Here is a 24515-nt window from a genome sequence, read left to right as displayed (position 1 = left end):
TTTACAAGGAGTTGTAAAGGAACAGTATTTGTGTAAGAATCGGAGCTTCTGTGCCTCACTGGGCTGTGCCCTGCTGCTGTAGTTTTAGCCATGACTGATGGTAAATCAAGAACAGGATGGATGGAAGGAGCACTGACTCTGGGTGTTGAACACACAATGTGATCTATAGATGATGTATTACAGAACTGTACGCTTGAAACCTATGTAACTTTATGAACCATCGTCACCCCAATAAACTGTAATTCAAAAAAAAAAAAAGACCAGGGTGGAGAAAGCCTTCTCTGAGCCCAGTCCTGTGGAATTTTGCAGCAGGATGCTGCCCAGGCTTTATGGTTAAGGGGTTCCATGCAGGGTGGTTCTCTGTCAGTTCGATACGTAGCACCCCTGATTTAGATTCTGTTGTTTTATTCTGAGCAGACTTTTCTATTTCAGAGAGTTTTCTATTAAAACCCAGAAATCTTCTGTGAATGCTGGTGCATAACAATTAATACCTTTGGTAACGGTGAGCATCTGAACCAGGATTATAAAGAGTAAGTTTGTGGGGAAGTTGGAGAGAGAGGAATTGGTGGGAGGGCTAAGGAGTTAGGACCAGGAGAAAGGAAAGAATGTGTGCTGTTGAAACAGGAGTATTTCACAACACATTTCAACTTTACCATTGGAAGGGGACAGACAGGCAAGCTCTTAAAATGTGTCCTGAAAGCTGTGGTCCACAAAGTCTTAGGTCCCATTTACCATTTATTCCTCTAGTTTCTCTGTTTATTCCTCTATTTCCTACCTCTATTTCCTACCTACTGATTATCTAGTTCATGAATGTTATCTCGAAACCTTAACATTGCTTATAAGGAAGGCATAATTACTCCACTTTCCAAATGAGAAAATTGTGCTTCAGAAAGGTTAAATTGCCTGGTTACGGTTGACCGTCTAGTAAATAGAAAGATTTGAACACAAAACCTGATTTTTTTCCCCTCTATGTTACGTATGCTTGCTGCCTTTTTAAGTAGGTGGCTTTTATTAGCCAGCTGGGCATAAGGGAAAAGTCAAGAAGGCGTAGAAATCTTTTCTTATAAGTCAATTATATTCTTAATGCTGTTGCCATGGTATTATTTCAGAAACTCAAATTGCTGTGAGAAACTCAGTGTTACCCCTTTCTGACGTGGTATTGGCCTTGCGAGAGAATAGGACAGGAAACGTGATGGCTAATCTTCCATCTCTCACCAGGAGGAAATTTAGTTAGTGTCTTTGTTTTTGTACAAAAGGAAAACAAAATGAATCTGTGATATGCAAATGAATCCCTCAACCATTTGTTAATTTCTACTGTTTACTCAAAAATAGGAAACACCAGTCCTGTGATACATCATCTTTTGTGCACTTGGCACCTCCCATCATGAATCATATTAATCTGCTCAAACTAACAAGGATTAATTGCCTTGGTAAGGCAACCTGGCATTGAAATGATATATTGCCCAGACAGCTTGGAATTTGGCCACTCATAAACCTCATCTGTTTGTTGCTTTATTTCTGTTTGTCTCTTTCTCTGACAGATGTGTGCCCAATCACTGTGAGCATGGTGGGAAGTGCTCGCAAACGTGGGACAGCTTCAAATGTACTTGCGATGAGACGGGGTACAGTGGGGCCACCTGCCACAACTGTGAGTGCCAATTTATCTCACTTTAAACTTGTAATTGCACGAAAATCCCAGGTCTTCCTCTATGCTTTAAAACTCAGCAACCTGCATAATCCACACACCAAATCAATTGATTCTGAAGAAACCTGATTTGTTATTGTTTCACCAGAATAGTATTCTAGTTGTCAGAATATATCCTTTCATGCCTAATGACTCAAAAAGAAGGACCAACATTTTCAATGTTCCAGAAACATGCAGTGGAAATCGGAATGCTGACCTTGGATTTGACTCTAGGTGTCTCAGCTATGTCTGGCTGGATAGACTGCTGGGAAAATTGTTAGCGTGATTTCTCGGACTGGATCCTCATATATCAGCTCATCAGAGAGGCTGAGTGTAATTTTAACATGAGTTTCTGGGAAGTAGTTGTCTCATGCTCTGTCAACTATTTGGCTGCCTTTTTTTAAATCAGAAAAAATGAGTCAGAAAGTGAATGAAATCCATTGAAGTTGTACATCTAAAATAAAAACACAAGAAGACAATTGTTTTTAATATTAAAAATAAAAAGTAACATGCCAAGATGACTAGTAAAACACAGATGTGCCTTGTTTTACATAATAGCTTTACCCTGAAAAGGTAAATCAAAATTATTTTTTTAATTCAAAGAATATTTTTAAGTGAACGCTAACTCTATAATTGTAACATTAATTTTCCAAAAATGCATTGCTGTTTACAAAGCACTTTTGAAAACAGATTTGCCATAAAAGATAGAGTTGAAAGAAGGTCACCTGCTGTGGGTGTGTGTGTGTGTGTGTGTGTGTATGTGTGTGTGTGAGCATGTGCATGAAAGACGGAAGGGGAAGAGAAAGAGGCAGGGATTCAACGTCCTTCAGTCTTCTCTCAATATTCTGAAAAACTGAAAGTCTAATATCTAAACCCTCTAATTATACAGACTGCTTTTCTCTTCACTTTTTAGGAAATAAGCAATATATTTTCAGAGTAGAGGTCTGGGGGCAGTAAAAATGCTATATAGTTCCTTAAGCCTTTTTCTAGCACTATTTAGTCATATGGAGGCCTCAAAAAAGTTGTAGTCAGGACTCAACTAAGAAATAATTTATTTTATGTACTTATTCATTTGTTTAGGAATATATTTGAAAACAGGAGACAAAAAGAACTTCTAGAAAAATTAACATTAATAGGAAGATGCACAAGACAATAAAAACAGATAGACACTTAGATTCATCATCTATAAAGCACTTATATTCAGGTTTGTGAAAAAGTATTTTCATGAGTAAAGAACAAAAGTGATATTGAAATTAATTAGAGTAAAGGAGTTATGACTAAAATTGTTGCTTTCCAATCACATCACAATGTTAACTTTCAGCATATGCTATTCATTATATGATATATAATGTTTGAAGGAAGTAACTTTGATGAAACTAAGTACTTTCACTCTACCCGTATGATTTACCTATTGTGCTATAAATACCACCTTTTAACTACAAGGGATCTTGTTTCTGAATATGGACATTCTGACAAAAGACGAAGAGCAAGATATTGGTGGTGGTTACGATGGTTCCCTATCTCGCTGACCACTTTGATATTGAATGAAAAAGCAAATAATGATTTTCATAGCTGCTTCCTTCATTAAAATATACGTAAAGAAAAAGATTTTTAAAATATACATTTTCTTTAATTTTTAAAAACACACTACTGGTTGAATAGTTGAGTTTTTTAAAGAGTAATAACTCCAAGTATTAAAAATTCCCTAAGTGTGTTTAGGTTTGACTCTAGTGCAAGCTTTAAGTGTAAAGAAGGAAAATCATATCCTCTTTGCTTCTCATTTCTACTCATTCCTTGTTCCACTTTTGTATCTATAACGGTAGAATCATCCATTTTAACAATGAGACCCTGATCTTTTGTTGTGTTCTCTAAATGAGGCCAAAATCTTGAAAGTCAAGTGTGTGACTAAATAGACTGTAGTGCATAATTCAAGAAAGGGTTGATTGGACACTATTTTCTGTTGAAAAAATTATACCTTGCATTTTGTTGATGGGTAAATGTTCCCTAATAAGCTGGAAGATTTGATATATCTCTTTCTTTGTTACTTCCATGGATTAGTTAAAAATTGGGAGGGTCTGGCCCAGCACATAGTAATGCAGAAATATATAACATATGCCATTCAGTTGTATACAGAATGAACAATTTTGCATTTTTGCTTAGTGCCTGCACTGATAGCAAGAGCTCTGAAGTGAAAAGACACCAGCTTCTTTCTATAAGGTTACACAGCTGTGTGCCCTTGCAGCCGGCCATTTGCCTTCTCTTGGACTCCTTTATTCCTCTGGTGACAAAATGGCTACTGAGGTCTCTTCAGTTCTAAAAGCCAATGAGCCAAGACTTCCAGTTGCTTATTCTGTCTTCTGTGGTGTTGAATTTTGACAGTATTATTAAGTATTTTACCTCATTATTTTTCTGCAGAGGACCAAGCATCCCTTTTGAAAGGGAGTTACGGTAATTTTATAATAGTACTACTTTAACAAGGTAAAGACTAGCTGACAAAAGTCCAAAGTTTAGTATAACTAAATATTCAGTAGAGGTTCAAACAGTACAGTTAGGCTACACACTATTTCAGCATATTTTCTACGCTGATCCGGGCTCGGTCAGGATGAGATAGCTATTTCTCAGAAGACCCATAATCGTTCAGGCCAGAGCTTATAGCTCAAGATGGAACCTAGAAGCCATTTCTTGATAGGTCCCACTGCCAGAGCTTGAACTTGGCACTTAAGCTTTTTGAGCTTCAGTGTTCTCCTGTGTGCAGTGGGGATAGTCACAGCACCCCCGTAAAGCTATTGTAAGATTGAATGAGATGATTTATGAAAAGACACTGAGATGAGCTTTAGCATATGTTAGTACTCAATTCATTTTGCCATTTCATCCTTTTCAGAGTAATCACCCCTTCACTCTGAACTTCTATATCAATAATTGTCCATATCACACAATTTGTCATTTAATTTCATGCTGCCAGTCATTGTTTGCTGTCATTTCTATGGCAGACTTGGGCGTGAAGTGAATCATTAATTGGTTTCCGTAGGTTTTCTTTCTTTCCTTCTTTTTTATTTTTTTGCAGAAGAATTGAAAGCGATCTGGGTATGTCCTAGACCTATATCCATTTGTTTATTTGTTAGTTTATACATGGTGAATTTATTTCAAACGAAGTCTATGTAGGGTTTAGAGGATTGCCATTTACAAACCACTCACTCTCCAGAGGAGTTAGGATGTCTTCCTTTGGGTGAGGAAATTCCGCCTGGGAAAGCCAAAGGTCCCAGATCTTTGGAAAGGGAAAGCCAGTTTTTCTTGTCCCCAAACTAAAGAGGCTAGTTAGTAACAAAATGTAAATACATAAAATTGTTTCAGTTTTGTACTTTTTAAATTTTCTTACGCTGATATTCCATTGTCAATGAATTTCTAAGAACTGACTAGTAGCATATCAGAACATAAATCATGACAAAGAGTACCATCAGCACGTGGAATCGTTTATTTGTTTTGTTATATTAACTTGCCCCTACTTTTCTCTCCCAAATGTATACGCATGTGTCTTTCTTATGAGCAAAACTTCGTGTTTATAGCTAGTCTTTTTCTCGCAGTGTTGCTATCTAGATGCTTTTCAATTGGTCTCCAAGCTTACTTTCCAATACTTTAAATGCTCTTTAGGATCTAATTATCATCTTATTATTTTCACATGTGTTTCTCACACTTCATAATGATGGCTCAAATTTACATAAATTGAATTTTAAAAACCATCCCTTATCTCAGCGCATACAGATATCTTTTTCTCTTGCTGCTGTCTTCTGTCTGTGAACACAGTCATTCTCACATATAATAATGGTCCCTTGTGTGGAACCACCCGAAAAATACCCAGAAAGTCCTCAATAATATAAAAATGTTTGACTATTTTCACAAGTGCAAGAGGATATTTGACAGATATAAGCAATGTTTAGGGGTGGGAATTTTTAAGAATTATTAAATGCCAGACCTTCGTTCTGAGAGAAAATATTTTTCCAGATATCTTTTTATTAGAGAAGAGATTCTCAGCTTGCCCACATATAGAGACATGACTGTTTCCACAAGTAGTAAGAAGAGATAAATTCAAAGGCCTACCCAGAATTCTTTTCAATTTTACAATTACGTGATTTCTGAATTCTGAACCACTGAAGGGACAGGGGCTGATGTTTCCCCACAAATTCAAAACTAAAATGTTTACTAGCCAATGTTAGAGAGGAAAAAATGAAATTTAAAAGGAAAATATTCTACATGCTGTAGTCTGGAGCTATTACTCTTGGTCCATAAATTTGTAAATGATAAATTACTTTGCATCTTATTACTGCACACAAGAAAAGTGCAGTGGCCTTCAACAGGTCACACCACATTGTGTATTAGTCATTATACGCATACGTAATTTAATTCAGAGCATAATTTTTAAAAGAAATTAATCCTGCTAACATAGGGCATCAACACATAGATTTATTAGTGCAGGAAAGTCGGTACCTCTGCCCATTTGGAACTACCAGGCTAAGGCATCAGTGAAGACAAGTTGGAATTTGAGAATCGCTACCCATCTCTTCCACTCCGCACCCCACCCCCGAACCCCGCCTGAAGAAGTCATTGAATAGAATCATGGCTTTACAGAACTGGACTGCATCCCTCAGCTGTACATCTGGCTTATAAGGACCTTCTTGATGTGAATAGGTCTTTCACCTGGTCTTCTGCCATACTTTTCCTCCTTTCCTCCCCTCCAATCCCACTGGCCGCCTTTCGTTTTTTTTTTCATACATGCCCTGTCCCCTCTCCCTGTCCCCACTCCCTGCCACCATCACCACCACAGGATTTGCACACACCCTCTCTCTCTGCTTTGTCTGCTACATGCTTGCTCATCCTTCAGATCTCAGCTCAGTAGTCACCTCCTTAGGGAAGCTTTCCATGGCCCCATGATTAGGTCAACTCCTCTTATTCTAAGACATGTATCTCTCTCTTAGCGCTAGTGATGGTTGTGATTTTGCATTTATTACTTGGGATTCTTTAATAATGTCTTCCCCCTCCGCTGGGCTAGAATATCTTAGGGGAGACAGTGTGAGGTTCTGCCCACGACTTTATCCCCAGGGCCCATCCAGCATATGTATGATATGTACTCAGTGAAGATGCACTGAATCAAAGAGTGCATGAACGGCAGAGAACGTAATGAGCATCAAGAGCCGTTTGAAAAAATCAGTATCCTTCATACAGATTTGTGAAGTTATGAAGAGAGAGTGAATCTAAAGGGAAAAAAGGAAAACAGAAATGGGAGACAGAGAATAAAAGATGGATTAAGGGAAAGCAGAGAGGGTAGTAGTTGTAATAACAGCAGAAATAACCACAAAAGTATAAAATGACAAGAAGTTATTTTGACAATTCAGAGTATGGGCAAACAAATGTACAGGTTGCAAATAACCTTTGAGGAAAGCACTGTGTCTTGTTAAGTCTCCATTTATTAACTTGTACAAACATATTATAATAGTGGCAAAGTAAGTTGCAACCAAAAAATGACATCGTAGGTCATAGAGTATAGTCCACGTCTGTGCTGGCTGATTTATGAGCTGTTTTAAAATAGATGCACGTATATTTAAATATTGAGTATCTAGTGAACGACGAAAAAGTTTACTTTAAACGTGATGCACAATTTGAATAAGATGGATTTAATCTTTTAATTTAATCAAGTACGATCATATGTATATTCTTGCTGTGGAGAAATTGCAGAGAGGGAAAACATCTCAGGGTTAGAAGTCAAATGTTCTGATGTCAGATCTCAGCTCCTCAGGCAACATGGCGACCCTCATTTCTGCATCAGCTGAACTTGCCTGGTTGTGGGATAAGAGACTCTCTCCTACGCCTCTAACTGTGCTGTTATCTTCAGACCCTCTTGGCCCATAAGTATGGATTTCACTTATACCCAGAAAGAGGGAAGACATCTCTTCTGGTACATGCGATGGGCCTCTGACAGCAATGAAATGAGAAGTATTAAATTTAGTCCTCTTCCTCCTCGCCTCCTTCCCCCGATCCCATGCATTGGCTTTGTGTTTTGGACAATCACTTAACCTCTCTGAACTTAAGGGACATGCAAAGAAATGTTGTCTCTTGAAGTGCTTTGTAAATTTAGAAAACATCGCATTTCTTTCTGTAACTTTTATTCTACCACTAAGTCTTTAAAAACAGCCCGACAGATTTTTGTCTGATTGTAAGTAGCTTCTGGACACTGAGCACTAATGTAGTTGACTCCTAAGGAAAAGGTCGGCAGGTGCCTCGGTATTCCTGCGAATGCTCACTGAGAAGGTAAAAGGCTTGATTAGCAAATACACTGGCCCCACAGGCTGATTTACACATACAGGGTGAATCTGCTCTTTCTAATGTCAACGTGGCAATCAGTAGCCCGATTGTGCGTCTTTCTTACCAAGTGAACAATTAGCAGGTTCTTTCCCAAGTTTACCTCCCACTCATCTCCCCATTCCATGGCCTGCTTCTAGAACTCGGGGTGTGCTTGTCGTTAGGGAGTGGCTGTGGGACTCGGAGTGTCTGTTCTTAGCGTCATTTATTTACTTCTTATCCATTCGGCTCTACGTTGAGAGCTGACTCCGTTCTGTATATGGGGTAGGTGCTGGAATGTGGGGTAGAGAAAGGAAGAGGGCGGGAAGACCCAGATGTGGTGTTAGCTAGCGCCCTCCAAAGAAGTGTATCATTTCATTGAGGTCCTGATCATCTTAATCCATTTCCACACTTCCGGTTCATTGGGATTATGCACTGAGGATGAATTGTACTGCATGCTTACCTTTCGTAGTCTAGGTTGATACTTTTCATGCTTACAAAATATGTATGCATGTAATTATATGGAAAATTATTTAATGTCGTATCACAAATTCGTTGCAGTTCTAAGCAACTGTTTCATCTTTTCAGATTATAGTATCAGACTATTTATTTCTGTTTTGGTTTTGGTTTTTCCTCATCAGATGGACAGGGAGAAAGCAGAGTGAGGAGAATGCAGAGTCAGCCTGGTGTTGGGTGGAGAGTGCAGTTTTCTATAGAACGTGTACAAGTGAGATAACAATAAGCCTTGCCTCGTTGTGAGAATTCTCTAATGAGAAACTCACTGTTTCACCAGAGCCAAGGCATTTGGAGAAAGAGGGAAATGACAAGTGGTGTCCCTTTCTGAAATCACGCTTATTTACACAAAGAAACCATCCCAGCAGCTCCTTTACTCACATTTTCACCTGGCATCCACAGAGAAAATGAGATGGAAAAAAACAAAAAGTGCTACCTGTGTAGAAATGTTGGAAGGGTATTTAGAGTCCATCCTATCTTTCAGCCACAACCAAATAAATTACAATGGATTAAAATAGTGCAGGTCATTTGGAGAAATGCAGCCCAAGGACCTTTACCTTTCTGAGGCAGCCCAAATTTCAGATTAATCCCTTCTGTGATGCCTTGCTTTGGAAAGGTGGCTAAGATTAACCATCGAAAGAAAGGATTTAATTTTAGCTTTACAAAGACTCTTTCAATAGTTTCAAAAATACATCTTTCTCTTTGAATAAAGAGCCTGTGCAAAAAGTTGATCTGCACGTGCCTAATAACAAGCAGCCTGCTCCAGAGCTGAGCTGGGATCCTGTGAACTTCTCAGAGGCTTGACAACGCCAGTGCTGGCCGAGGTTCTTCATTCAACTGCCCTGTCGTATGAATCCCGATGACTGTCTCACCCAAGGTTCAGAGTGAAGAGAAAAGGGGATAGAACACATTCATTTCTGCCCCTTTTCCAAGTTCAGCTAGGGGGAAAGAAGGTAAGAGAGGAGGAGGCCTGTTTAGTGGGAAGATAAAGAAGGAAACTCCAGAGACATTTGTATCTACTCAAAAAACAAAAGAGGAGAATGAAAGTTAAAAATAGTATGTGTTTCTCCTTTGATCCTTTTAGTGTTCCCCAAAGCAAACATTTTTTTTCCCCTTTTCATATTGACATCAGTCGCTGTGTTCCTACTGCACGTCTTGAGCTTTACAAATCTGGTGTGTGGGACTATCTCCAGTTCACAGATGTTTTCCATTCATTCGGTAATATTCTGCATCTATTTTGAATGCAGCATAGTAAGTGGCTGCGGATATACAGACAGGAGCCCGCTTCCTTCTGCAGTAGATAAGGTTGTTGCAAAAGGAAGCGGGACCAACTGTCAGGACATATTAATACTCGTATTAGTAGAGAGTCGTGGATATTTATGTACCAAACTGGTGTTAAGGCCGGTATTTGAACATGAGAGAGAAACCTCTGTAAACCTCGATGGATGGGGAAAGTTCCAGGAGGAGCTGCGCCCTGAGCTAAATTCCTTGTCAGGTTGATAATTCAGCCTGGGACTAACAGGGAAAATATGGGAAGTGGCCCAGTGGAAGTAGAAGTCCAAGCACAGAAATAACCTGAGACCGTTCCTTTGTTGTAGACAGCTAATGCCACTAGAGGCAAACGCTTCCCGTGGAAAGCACAGCGGTTTCCGAGGCAATTTTGCTAGTTCACTTTTTGGGTGTTCTTGCTTCTGACTACTTCAAATTTTAGTAAAACATTTTATCTGAAAATCTTTTCCCTTAGCCAAGTAACGTGAAATACTGTAAATGTGTATGCATTTGACTAAACAATATGGTCTTTTATGCAAGTAAAGCAAGAAAAAGATGCAGGGGTTTGGGGTTCCTTGGTCTCAAGTCATTTTTGTCCCAAAGCTGCCATGGTAGCTCCTGCTTGTAATATATGCCTACCCTACTCTGGAAAGACCTTTCTTGCCATCGCAGATGCTGGCACCAAATGCCAGACAATATTGGCACATGCCAAATTGCTGTCATTGCTCATTAGCAGACATCAGAATGTCCTAATAATACTCTCTGCCGTTATCCAAACCCATCGAGATGTCAGTTAAACATGTCTTGCTTGCTGGGTCGTATGATCAACTTTCACTAAGCTCCATCGGGCCAAGTGTGGCCAGCCGGTTAGACTGAATCAAAAACAAAACAACAACATAACCACATCTAAGAGTTTGGCTGTGGAAGGAGAAATTCTTTCCATCCCTTCATCCATCCATCCATCCATCCATCCAGCAATGGAATTCAGAGCTCTAGGCAACCCCAGGTGTGTTTTCCAGCATATGGCTGTCTGCTGCTGAAATGGCCCTCTTAAAGAATGTTTGAGTATTCAGTGCAAAGCGTATTCTTACTCAGAAAATACTAGCACATTAAAGCTCCTTCATGGTTTCCGTGACATAGGTATAGGCTTTCTGAAATAATAAACACCTGGATTTTGTGGGGCCAGGATGATTATTCTGGAAGTTCCCCAAGCACTTCAGGCTAGGTGAATGGAACAAGCTTCGTTTATCTGTTGTCCAAAAGGATTACCTTTTTTCCTTTGTGTAATTCTTGAAATCAAGCTGACTCTTGCTGTGTGAGAGAGGAGAAAGTATCCGGAATGTCCACGAGACTCTCAGGAATGGCAACTGTCTGGCTTCCCACTGCTGTGGCAGCTCTGGGAGAGACATCTCAGGTCTGCACACTTGTTAGACGCCCTTGAGGAAGGCAGTTGGGAAACCGCGGGCAGCAGTACGTGCTTCCTCACTATCACTGGAAACGTCTACTGCTCTGATCATGGACTTTCCTCACTGAGGAAACATGAGCTATGGTAGAAAAACTGGCCGGCCAGCCAGAGGCCAGTCATCTAGAGGGTCCTCAGGGCTCAGTACTGGGAGAGGAGCAGAATCAGTGAGTGTGTGACGGGCGGCGGACACGCAGTAGACACGGAACGAATCCTGCCCTTCTCCCGGATACTGCACTCCCCACTTAGGACCTAATTCCCACTAACACCAGGTGAAGTGTGGCATCAGCCCTGTCTTATAACTTGTGCTCTGACTCAGTGGCATTGCCCCAGCTCCACTGAATAGAGGTCATTTGCACTAAGCTTCATTTCTTTAGCCTCAACTAGGTTTGAGGGCTAACACAGTGTAGTAATAAAAATAAGGGAACAAAATGCTTCATCGAGCAGCAAAAATACAGAAGACAAATTTGCTGAGAAGCATTTGAATTGCTATTAGCAGTCACGGAAGAGAACTTATTAATAGAAAACATATCCCCATCCCTCGTATACATGTAAATTCGATGTTGAAAGACCTTACACATAGTGAAAGCAAATTAAAGACCAAGTAATATTAAAAATTCTAAGGGACTTTGAATTAGGATTTTAGTTTGCATTCAAAATGTGCTTCTCTTTCATGCTTGTCACCGCCCTGTGTTTTCATGTACCACCTATCTTAAGATGAGATAAATGAATAATAGGCCCAAAATTCTACCCCATGTGGTTCCTTAGCTAAGGCATGGGTTCACTGTGACACCTAACATCAATTTCACATGTGGTACTCACAAAACACATTTAATCTGCATAAACTGTAATTTTCACGCTGTGATCGTTTAGATTCCAACAGCCTCTATTGATTAGTTTAAGAAAACTGTTTCCATTGTGCCTTTTTAATGAGGGTGTTCAGTGGAAAGTCATACTAGAAATTCAAGAACTTTTTGTGTTTCAAAAGTGCAACAAAAAGAACGATGATGGTTGGATGGGCTTCTTGTCAACAGACTTTAAAAAGAAAAATTAAGAATAAGTATACAAAGTTTGAGGCAGGGCAGTTTAGTAGATAGTTTGAAATACTTATTGATGGAATAGCATATTAAGATTAAAAGTTATGCCTGAAAAACAACGTGATGCCCTGAAATGCTACCTTCTTACCGTTTTCTTATCAGAGGTCTGAGACCACCCCAATTTTCTGAATTTTGTTCCAGTTCTCTTCCCCAGTATGTGGCTTCCTGTTCCCAAAAAAGGGAGACTTGACGCAGAGGTGGTGGGGAGAGAGAAGATGGAGGAGAACTTGGTAGGAGGGGGTGGGAAGAGAAGGAAGAATGTTTTAACCTCTGAACTGCAAGGCTAGTTAGACTAGACTTTGCAGTTCCCTTACTTTCCTGCAGTGTGATATATGGATGGAGAGAGAGAAGGCTTTGTGCATCTTTCAAGCAGCCCTAGAGATCATGTAAATACAGTTTAGAAGAAATAGAAGTGTATTTACTTGTAAAGTTGGTTTACTTCCTGCCTTAGATTTAAATATAGAGGGTGCCCCCCAAACTGTGTACATACGTTAAGAAAGGAAAAAACTTTATTAAAATTGTAATAATAAATACCGATAACAAAAGGTGAATACAAGTCATGTATATACATTTTTTTGGCACCCCAATATATACTTAGGGTCGAAAAGCAATTTTAAAGGGAAGTCAAAAGAATAGTGTTTTTTGGGCTTTTTTGGGTTTTTTTTCTGGACAAAACCAGGGCAAGATTTAAAAACAAAAACAAAAATTAATGGCAGTGAAAAGGAGTGACTGGCATAATGCTTCTTTTGGAGTAGTTTACGGGTAAAATTGGGGATATGAGTTAAAAGCGCTATAGTCTATCACTAGTATTGATTCTTGTCTCTGTTATAAAGGAGAACATTCCATTCCTGAGAAATAATAAGAGATTTCAAATCCGTTATTAAAACTTATCAAAGACAACAGCACAAACATTTTTACGCTAAAAATATTAATGCAAAAGTAGACCAGTCAGGTTTCTTACACATCACCTCCAATACAAAGATAAACACATTGACAGCCTTTGTACTAGATAAATCTCAAATAGAAATCAAGTCAAAGTCCTCACACTTGCCGAGGCGTACTTCATACAAGCCCCTATCTCGGTCATCAGCAGTCACCTTACATCGAAATAAACCCTGATGACTCACTGTAAGTTATCCAGGACACGAGCATGTCTTTCTTATCTCTGCACACAAGTGCCTAGCTCACTGCTCAGCACCTGGAAAGTATTAAATGAATGTTGAGCAACGGAGCTGTAATTGTGTCCGCAGGCATGCCGATCCACATGTGCCCACGTGCATGTGCACACACACATACACACACACGCATCATACCTCACAAACAACTGTAAAGACATGCTTATCAGGCTCTGAACTACACGATGGAGGATCTCTCGGTCCAGCATAGCATCTTATAAGATCCCTTTCATGTCTCAGCAAGAGAATAACTTGTATTTAATAATGCCCCTGATGTTTGGTCCATAATCATTTTTCTGTGCCAGACTATGTTCTGTAGAAACTTGCATGGAAAAGGCTTCAGTGTCAGCAGAGCTGACTCCCACTTAAATCTTTGGGTGAATCAAGAGACAAAGACTCTAGTTCATTCGCCATCAGAGAAGTCGCTAAGCAGTAAAGGAGAGGCACTTTCTGTGCTTTTTCTTATAAATGACTTCAAGAGATGGAATGCTATGTGTGTCATTTTCCTAGCGCTGCCTTAACAAATAGCCACAAACTTTATGGCTGAAACAACAGAAATCCATTCTCTCACTGCTATGGAGACCAGAAGTCCGAAATCAGTGTTGGCAGGGCCGTGCTCCCTCTGAAGCCTGCAAGAAAGAGACCTCCTTGCTTCTTCCTCGCTTCTGGTGGTTGCCAGCCATTTTTGGTGTTTCTTGACTCTTGTCATCTTACAACTCCAGCCTCTGCCTCCATCTTCTTTCCTGTGGGACTCTTCTTCCCTGTGGGACTGTGTGCCTGAATTTTCCTCTCTTATAAAGACACCAGGGATTAGATTCAGGGCCTGTACTAACTGAGTATGACTCATCTTAACTAATTACATCTGCAAAGATGCTGCTTTTTAAATACAATCCCCTTCTAAGGTTCTCCACGGACGTAAGTTTTGCAGCTCACTATCCAGCCCACTGCACATACATGCTCACGTCCGTCCCTGCGTACGTATGTAGTTCCACACGTCCCCTCCTGCTTTCCATCTTCTCACTTTTCCTTATATCCCACAAAATCCATCCCAGAATGCTCTTCTCCCTACGTTTACCACAGGCAAACCGTATGCTCTGCAGGGTCTAGTTCAGACTCTCTTTTAATTTGGTGAAATTTTCTCTGATCACTCAAACTTAAGATGATTTCTCTTTTTATTTAATTTTCCATGGAAATTATCTGTATGACTTCACTGACATTTATACACTTAGTTTTTGTTTTGTTTTTTTTCTCCCCGAAATATTTTGTTCACAGGTTTCCCCCAGAATTGTGTGGGCATCGGTCAACTCTTCCCATAGGCTTTCTTACAAATCCTAGTGTTCAGTACTTGTCAATTATATTTTTCATTTGGAACATGCACTGTGGGTTGAAAGAACATTAATGGGAACAGAGATAAAAGCACGTTAAGTATTGTACTTTACGTTCACTATCTCATCGAGTCTTCACAATTGAGTCTGAGGAAGATGCTATTCCCTTTTACAGAGTCTAAAACAGGTGTTCCAGGGACATGGCAGAGACCGAATTTCAAAGCATTCTGTCGGTTTTGTGACATCTGTATTTTGCTGTACTGCTTCCCTTCTGGCAAAGCGTTTCCAACTCCCAGAGCCTTGAAAACCCCTAGAACACAGAGGCCATTTTGAGATGTGGCCTTGAAAAGTAGGTTTTCTACTGGAAAATGTAGTACAGTCCCACCCTACAGATTCTAATACTGGCCTCCACGTACGCTCATCAGCGGTGGGGGCAAGGTAGGGAACCTCTGGGTGAAACGGGCTTCTCACTTGGTAGGCGTGTAGGCCTCCATCGGGCCTTGGCACGAGTTCTTTACAATCACCCTGTTTTGTAGAGACAATATAAAATCAGGGGGAAAAAAACATGCAGAAACCTCAAAGAGAGACTGCATTTAAATGATTTTACAATTTGCAGTCTGTATTTGTGATATATATACATTACTGTAAACGTGTATGCATAGGCCGTGTACCTATGTAACAGGTAGTCTACGACCCCATGGATCAGAAAGGCCCATTTTCCAGGTATTTGTGGTTAATGGAAATCTGCCTTTGCTCCCTGAGCATTTGGGATCTGATTAAAGTCCTATACATGCACACATACAACCATGATGGTGCAAACTTCAGCAAGTGATCAGAGGCTGACTGTTTATAGGTTCCCATTTTTTATTTGATTTCTCGCTCACAAAACACCAGTGCAATTTACACGCCCACGCAGACTTTCCTCCTCTCCGTAAAGGATGGAGACCCCAATGCTGCAGAGCTCACTGTAGGCTCCTGGCTCAGAAAAGGTTCTCTCAGCACTCTGCTGACATTATTTATGGCCCTAATGTACAAACCCAGAATAAAATGGAATTAAAACCCAAAGTTAATTTCAAGCTCCATTAGAAATTAAAGGTGTTGGGAAAGAAATCAATATTTGCCCAGTGCAAAATGACTAAATTCAAAGCAATTAATTCTATTATTTTGTAACTTGTAAAAACTCTAAAGGACCTTCAAACTATGAAATGTGGCCACCTGCACACGTATACACGATATGTGACTTAAAATAATGAGAATGATTTCCAGAAGCAGCACTCAAAAATCTATTTTATTACTTTACAGCTACACCATGTAGTATACACACTAAAATCTGTGTCTTCAAATAGAGCCAATTATTCTGGAAAATTCACGGCTATTTCCAGCAGTTGCCAACACTCAGTTGTAAATCTGGGAGGATTTAAGGAACAGAAACAATGCAAAACAGCAGAGATTTATTTAGATGGAATAAATGTATCCATTTTCTTCATTTTACTTTTTCTCTTTTCCAGCTTCTTTTTCTATAACGCTGAAGATTACCAAACAAATGACCTTAAAACACTTTGGCTCCAACGAGTATGAAGTGTTTTGCAACCTGTAGAGTTGTAGGTCGTAAAAGACATAAAACACTCAGTAAGACCTTTTTCATGCAGGAATTGTTGCCCCTGCTTTCCTGTTCTGCCTTTTGGGGAAAGTCTGAATGAACAAATGGAACTTTTGCAGGTCTAGAAAGATCCAAGTCCAACAGGCCTGCATCAGACCTTGTAATGAGGACAGGTCCCTGGTTCCTTCCCCTTCACCCCAAAGAAGCCTCGTGAGAACTGGCTCAAGCACCTCTTATTTAGTAGATTGGGGGGAACAATTGCAGAAGATAATGTGTGACTAACCCAGTTCTTAGCTAAGGAAATGTGATGAGCCTTCAGAAAACCTTCCTCTCTTGGTGAGAAAAATAATCAATATGATAAAAGCCCAGCAGCAATAGAAGAAGACACAGTCAGGCCCTGGGACCATTCTAAGTTCTTTGAGCAAGACAGAAGCGTGTAATCACTGGCAGAAGCCTCCTGTCCTTCAGAATTCTAAATATTGACACATTCTTTCGCCTTGACCTTTCAAAAATGGCATCTTTCAAAATTCTGTTAGGTGTCTTTTCCTTAAAGGAAAATCACTCATCTGACCAAATGGTATCAAGTTGGGTTTTAGGAGGTGAGCTGCTGGGCCACCAGGTCTGACCCTGGCTTTGTTGTTCTCCACTGGCTCTGACAGAAACAACCGTGTCAGCAGACCATATTGATTTGGGACTCTCTTCACTTACCTGTTATTCAACGTTTCCTTCCTTCCTGGGATATTTTAAAAAGAGACTGGTTACTGGAGTAAGACAGATTGGGATTCTAGCCCCACCTCTGTCACTTACTGTCTGTATGGCTCAAGGTGAGGACAGCCTCCCTGAGCCTCGCTTCCCTCTCCTGTCAAAGAGAAATAGTAACACTCACCGGGGAAGGTGCTTTTTTGTTTTTGCTTTTTATATTTGCTTCATATATATTATTTGCTTCTCATGTATATGTATATATATGTGTGTGTGTGTGTGTGTATATATATATATATATATATATTTGCTTCTCATATATATTTGCTTTATATATATATGTGTGTGTATATATATATATATATATATATATATATATATATATATATGATGGATGCCCATTGCCAGGCATATCGTGGGCCCTGTAAGGTAGGAGCCATCGGTGTCCCCATGGATCTCCCTCTCCTGGGTGCCCAGGGACCGACTGTAGGTTCTCTCTCCACTCCATCTATCAGACCTGCTCTCAGGAGAGCATCAGATATCTCACATGAGAGCCTGCAGGCGAACATAAGTCAAGAGAGTGAAAGGAAGTCAGGAATGTCCGAAATTAGAAAGCAGGCGTGCGGAGAGAATAGGAATGAGGAATGGCATGTGTTTAAAAACTGTGACTCTCTCCCAACATTTCTCATCCAAGCAGCCGTCCTCCCTTGCTGTCCTCTTCCAGAGTCAGTCGGCCCCTCAGCGCGGCCTCCATCTCGCCTACTTCGTGAGTCTGCTTGCAGCCGCGACCTCCATATTGGCAAATTGGTGCCAATTCTCATCAATGGGACATCTGTAGTTATATATGTCTCCTTCTCCTTGGAGCAGTTTTCTTTGTTTTCTGTGACTCCACAAGCTCTTCGTTTGGATTCAGTGGGATGGAAGCCACTGTGTTTCAAGCTAGGTCCTGGGTTCTTCCCGGTGCCTCCCCAGCCTTGTCAGGCCTTTCTTCCCCTTAGTATCCCAACCGTGTCTTCAATTTTTGTTAAATATTGAAGATTCCTTTATTTATATCGCTAGTCCAGAACATCTGGTAGATCCACCAAACGGCCTCGTGGACAGTGAATAGCACACAGTAGGAATTTCATAAACATTTGTGGAATGTATGCATACCTCAGTATCCTGCATGTTGTAACCCTGTAACAAACACAGCGTATTGAAAACAAACTTATTCTTTCCCACATTCCTCCCCGACTTACGTTTAGAAACATTATGTACACATAGAAAATATTCACTACGTGATACAAGCTCTTAGATGAAACTCATTAACTTACTATTAGAACGTTACTAAATTACCTCCTAATTTCATTACAAAAAGCACACACACAAAAAAAAGTTGCATTAAAGGATAATTAGCTTTTTTCATTAAAAAAAGAAACCAGCCTAAGGAAGAAAGAACCCCTTTCTTAAAGGAATGTATCATTAAGTAGTGAAATCATTACTTTATAAATTCTTGGAGTTTTCCATTTTGGTGGCACCGCCTGAAATCACACCATGCTCGTTTGCCCTCATCTGAAAGCCGATCATCAGCTCCCTCCATCAGAAGTCAAGGCAGCCGTTCCGACTCAGATCTCTGCTCTGACCATGGAGAAATCATAAATCTACTGGGGAAAAAAAATGTCACCCCTTTTTAAGAAAAATGCCAGATGCTATTAAAAATTATCCTTGTATTACATTTAAAATGGGGGGAAATACAATGATAATATACTTTGCTAGTATATTTGCATAAATATTATTATAATGCTGTTTAGGCGCTAATAACTGTATCAGGCAAATAGATTTCTTTATTCAGCTCTTTAAGTATTTTGCATTTCTTAGATAAGTGAAGGTACAAGATAGGTGATAGATAGATAGATAGATAGATAGATGATAGACGAGGGATTTTTTACACAGATTTTATTTTATATTTTATATTTGCATAAAATATGTTTACATGTTTTATATATATAGATTTTTAAGTAGATTGCAATTTATTAGATCTGTAAAATTGAAAAAAAGTGCTACTTATAAAAATCTACCATATATATTCTACCATATATATCTACCATATATATAATTTTCCAGCTTTCTAACATTTTATAAACATGTTATATAAAATTGTTTTAATCAGGACAAAGTCACAAAATAAATGAAGTCCCACGCCTCAGGGAATGCAGATTTCCAGTTGAAAATGTTGATGACTTTGTATTAAGATTGTATTTTTGGGATGGTATACTAATAATTTAATGAGAAGTAGAAACCAAAGTAAAATTTAAGTATAGGTCCTAAAATAAATAGCCCCGAATGATTTCTTCTTGGAAAATAAAGTATAATGCTATTTCAACTATTACAGTAGAGACAGAAGATTTACAAATTCTCCGTGAGTTAATGAAAGATCAGACATTTTTGAAATGTCATGAGAAAACTTAAAAAAAACACTTGTAATGTGAATGCACAAATATTTCCAGGGGCTGATAAAAATTATCTACTGCTAATTATGTGCTTTGTACTTAAAAAAAAAAAGAAAAACTACTCATGTATAGAACAACACATAGACCAAATTAATCATAGACTCAGAATGATTCACTCTGTAAAGTTTACAAATTAATTAGCTTTCTCTTAATCTTTTCAATTAAAAAAGTGTTAAAACGTTCGTTTATTGCTTAGTTCGGTGTTAAAATGCTGGTTAATTGCAAAACATTAGTAGGGGCTAATATTAAAATTCCACTTACAATAGTGAGGGAAACAAACACATTTAAAGTTGATTTGCAAATCCAGTTTTCCTAAGTCCGCTTGGGTGAAAACAATACTGCTAAAGTAGGAAGCCACTCCCTGAGGATGTGTGTGTAAGAGGTTCTCCATCTGACTTAGGGATGTATATGTACACAGATACATAGATACACATGTATGTGTATATACATATTCTTAGTAGCATTAGTTTTAGTCAAAAATCATAAAATCCAAAGTGAAGAACAATGCATGCAAACCTATTTATGATTTGCAAACTCGGAGTCTCTAGTTTCAGGTGTTTTCTTCTTTCCAGTTCTCTATGTCAGTCAGAGAGCTGCATTCAGCCCACAGACATCTTTTATTCAGGCAATCTCAAGATGGGATGAATTCTGTTAAGATTTTAAATCTGGTGAGACATTCGAGAAGAAAGTTGTGGCATAGGATCTGAAGGCATTCCCGAAGCCTTGTTCTTAATGTGTCAGAGGCGACCTGGCTGCAGGGAAGTGGGGTCTGAAATGCTCAGTATGGTGGGCATGGAGAATGTCCTTGTCACCTGTGTCACTGCAATGTGAACAGACGATGAGTAGGTGGAAAATGGAATTCAAATATAAAGGTCATGACAAATGGCAAATATGAGAGATGAAGTTCAAACAGCACATAAAAGATCAATTAATTGATGTCGAGAAAATTACTTCTAAAAATGCGCAATAAGTTGTGTAGCACTAAAGTGACAAAACAAGGGTAGAAAGCAAGCGTAAGTCAGCTATAGAAAGCTGTTACACAGAAGGAAAACGAACAGAAACTGAGTCTCCGTTGCACACATGTGACTAAAGAGGACAGCGTGGAGGAAGGATCCTCTCTCAGTGTATTTGGCCGTGGCTGTTCCTTTATTGTTTGATTCATGTCCCAGAAAGTAACATTTCAAGTCCTTCAGAGGGATTTTAAAATAAGATTAAATAGAATTAGCACTTTTATCCCAGTCATCTTAACGTCGTAAAAATATATATATATTGCCTTTTTAGGAAACTGTTTTTCAAGATGAGATATGTAATGGGGAAAATTGGAAAGAATCAAAAAGGGAAGCAAATCATCCATTGTATCACTGTCTAGAAATAACCACTGTGACTTATTTTGACACTTTTTATCTCTTTTTTCTTCAGTGCATATATATATGTCAATCCATGAAAAGCAAATTTCATTTTTGATAGCTACTATTAAAATTAAGCTCACAAAATGGAAAGATATTTTAAAATATCTATTCTATAGTTGCAGTATATCAGAACTGAAGAAGAAATAGGAATACATTGACGATAAGGAAAACGAAACTTTTTAGATAAAGAGAACCAATAAAATTAACTTTAGTCCCGTGTGATGGCCAATTGAAGGAAAGAGGGGAAAAAAAGAAAAAGAAAAAGAATGTGAGAGATTAGGGAGAGAGAAAAATAAGTGAGAGAAGATAAGAGACAGAGTAAGCAGAGGATAAAGAAGGGAGGAAAGAGCAGGTAGGTGACATCTTTCCCTGGCCACGTCCAGACTTTGGTGGTCTTACTGGCACCCCTCTCCGACCGCCTTCAACTTTTGTAGTCCAGCACATACACGTACAAAAATAGGAAATACACCTCTGTGGAGAGGCCAGCTCTTCTCTAAACTAGAAACCTCCCTTCAGGTCTTCAGATGGACCAAGTTGCATGCTGTCCTCTCAGGTATTTTTTTATAAATTTCATAAACGCAATGCCCAGCACTGAGAAAGAAAGCCAGCCTTGTTTTCATATTATCAGACCCTTCATCGTCAACCCCCCTTAAAAAAGATTTTATAAACAACAACAAAAAAACCCATGAATTCCTTTTCTATTGCTGTTGTAACAAACAGCCACAATCTTAGTAGCTTAAAAAATCACCAATTTGTTACTTTACACTTTGGGGGGAGGGCGAGAAGTCTGAAATGGGTCTCTTTGGGTTTAAGTCAAGGTGTCACCATGGCTGCGTTCCTTCTGAAGGCTCTAAGGGTGAGTCCTTCCCCTTGTTTTCTCCAGCTTCCTAGAGGCCACCTGTCTGCCTTGGCTGGCCCCTTCTTCCACCCTTAAAGCCAGCAATGTTTGGTCCAGTTTCTCACATGTCACATCCCTCTGACAATGAGTGTCCTGCTTCCCTCTTTTACATATAAGAACCCTGTGTTTCCATTGGGTCATTCAGATAATCCAGAATAACTTCCCACTTCATGATCCTTAATTTAATCATATCTGCCAAGTCCCTTTCACCAAGTAAGGTAACATAGTCATAGGGTCAGGATTAGAAGGTAGACATTTTTTTTCCTGGGGGGGGGAGGGTATTGTTCCACCTACCATGAACATGAAATTGTATTCTGTGACCATTTTAAAGAAGAAGGAACTCATAAAATCAAATATTTCCCCACTATATCACAGAAGCAGAACTTAGAAAGCATTACAACATCCAAGAATCATAGTTTTTTAAAAGGACCCTTAGGCCAACATTTTTGCCACTGGAGGGAGCCTTTCTTCAATGCCTAGAGATTTCTCAATGGTATTTTATAGCACACAGATTTTTTTTTTTTTTAATTTCAAATCCGTTTACTCTTTATTTTTAAATTCTTTGTTTCTCTCTCATTTGCTCCCTTTCCTCGTTGCTTTCCCAAAAATCCAGTGACTGTATTCTGGGACAGAATATTAGGTGTATGGGAAGCTAGAGTGTGAAAAGTCAATTTTCGCATGAACGCCAACGTTTACCAGTCAGTCACGTGAAGGCTGAAGATGCGTTCAGAATGTCCATGTACATCCTCAGTATTTCAGATCAGGGGTTCCGAAGAGGTGGAGATTCTACAGGCGCCACGTATCTTATCACTCTGTGCAACGTCAGCTCACACAGAGCAAGAGACACCTCCTACTTTATGTTATTTCCTCAGCAGAATGATTTTATTGAGGACTTTCACCCTTTAAACACTATTCTTTGAAGGACGATATAACACAGCTGCGTGTGCAGTCTCCTAGGTCTGTGCCTTTCTGTCACCACTTGGCACTTTTTCTGTTGGGTGAATGACATGCAAAGGTGATTTCCTCTACGTTGCCGGGACACAGACATTTATAGTCAACTACCGTGAGGGACAACAGCAGAACGCTAGAGAGGAAGGGCCTACGATGATGTCAGTCTTTCCGTCCATTCCCAAGAGAAAGTAACACAGGCATACTCTTTCCCAAAGCTTGACAAGAGCATTTGACACGAGAGAATTCTAATCTTCCTATGAGATTTTAAATAAGTTTCCAGAAAATTCTAATTCACTCAACATTTATTTCTCCTAGTAATGTGGCACTTTCAGTGTTTTCTTCCTATTCCTAAATAGCCCCTAACGGCCTACTCTCAGCCTCCTTCCACTCGGTTGGAGGGATTCTGACAGCGGAAAAGCCAGGGACTGGCAGCTCCACTTGCTGGTCCATTTGGCAGCCCTTAAGGTAGGGAAGCAACAGGCAGGGGATGGATTTATCAAGGGCGAGCTTATCCTTATGTTTTATTTTTGCACAAAGCATATATCTTTTTACATAACATGTTCTTATACGAATTTAAATTGAGAATGAGGGGCATATCTTTGATATAGTTGTATTTTCTAGGCCAAAGGAACAAAGAGCATATGCTGACCAAAGCATTCTGAATGGCAAATGGTGTGTGTGTATCTGAGAGAGAGAGAGAGAGAGAGAGAGAGAGAGAGAGAGAGAGAAAGAAAGAAGAATACAAGCCAGCCCTCAAAGCCCTTGAAATATATTCCAAGTAGATAAAATCGGGCATGTGAAAGCAGAAGTGATACATTAGGCACCTTGGGGGAAGTAAACCTGGTCATGTATGTCTGGAGCATATGCAAGATTGTCAGGTGATACCGTAGGATGGGTAGGCAGAAGCTGTTGATAAAAAGTTGCATATCTTACACTTAAGTCCTTGAACTTTATCCTGGAAGGTCTTGGTTTAATAGGGCCACACTTCTTAACATAACAAGGGAAGATTTTGTCAATAAGTTGTACATGGGGAGAAAAGAAATTTTCTATGACCAAGTTACTTCAGTAAACATACTTTTAACAACATCATTTTGAGGCTTCTTTAATATTCCAATATATGCCTTGTTTCCCAAAATTATTTTACAACAGAAACCTTTTCTGTGGGGAGGGGTTTGGGGGGTTACAGGATCTCAAAGGACCAGTGTTCCACAGAAAATGCTTTAGGAAATGTCACTGAAAATCATTATGGAGGCGCCCAGATCATTGTCATGGTTTTTCATCTAATGCACAGTGTGACTTTAGGCAAATCATTTCTTTGGGCTTGCCTTTTTCACTTGCAAACTAAGGTGGTAGAGAAAATTAAATAGTCTCCGTGACCCTTCTAGCACTAATGTTCTAGTAGTCTATGGAAAATATCCCATAATCAGCCTGTCTGGAATATAGATATCAAGCTTGAGGTACAGTTTCACTCGTGAGGATTAAATCAGTGACAAGTGGCATATTTAAGAAAAATATAATCGACTTGAGTACTGTAATAATGGTTCAGTGCATATTGCTTGAAGGAATGATTTCTAACAAGGTCATGATTTTAAAGGCTAGTGTTCATTTTTGCCT

General features: G+C 39.4%; 1 protein-coding gene across 1 annotated transcript in view; it reads left to right on the top strand.

Moving 5' to 3' along the window:
* The window catches only part of CNTNAP2 (contactin associated protein 2), a 1530550-nt gene that overhangs the window by 949329 nt on the left and 556706 nt on the right, over positions 1–24515 (top strand). The window contains exon 11 of the mRNA XM_033098968.1: positions 1542–1648. Coding sequence (XP_032954859.1) covers positions 1542–1648 — 107 coding nt within the window. The remainder of the gene's footprint in view (positions 1–1541; positions 1649–24515) is intronic.

This window comes from Rhinolophus ferrumequinum, chromosome 26 (assembly GCF_004115265.2).
Source record: "Rhinolophus ferrumequinum isolate MPI-CBG mRhiFer1 chromosome 26, mRhiFer1_v1.p, whole genome shotgun sequence".
Classification (NCBI taxonomy): Eukaryota; Metazoa; Chordata; class Mammalia; order Chiroptera; family Rhinolophidae; genus Rhinolophus; species Rhinolophus ferrumequinum.
The sequence above is the reverse complement of the archived record's forward strand: the minus strand, read 5'-3'. Positions and strand labels throughout refer to the sequence as shown.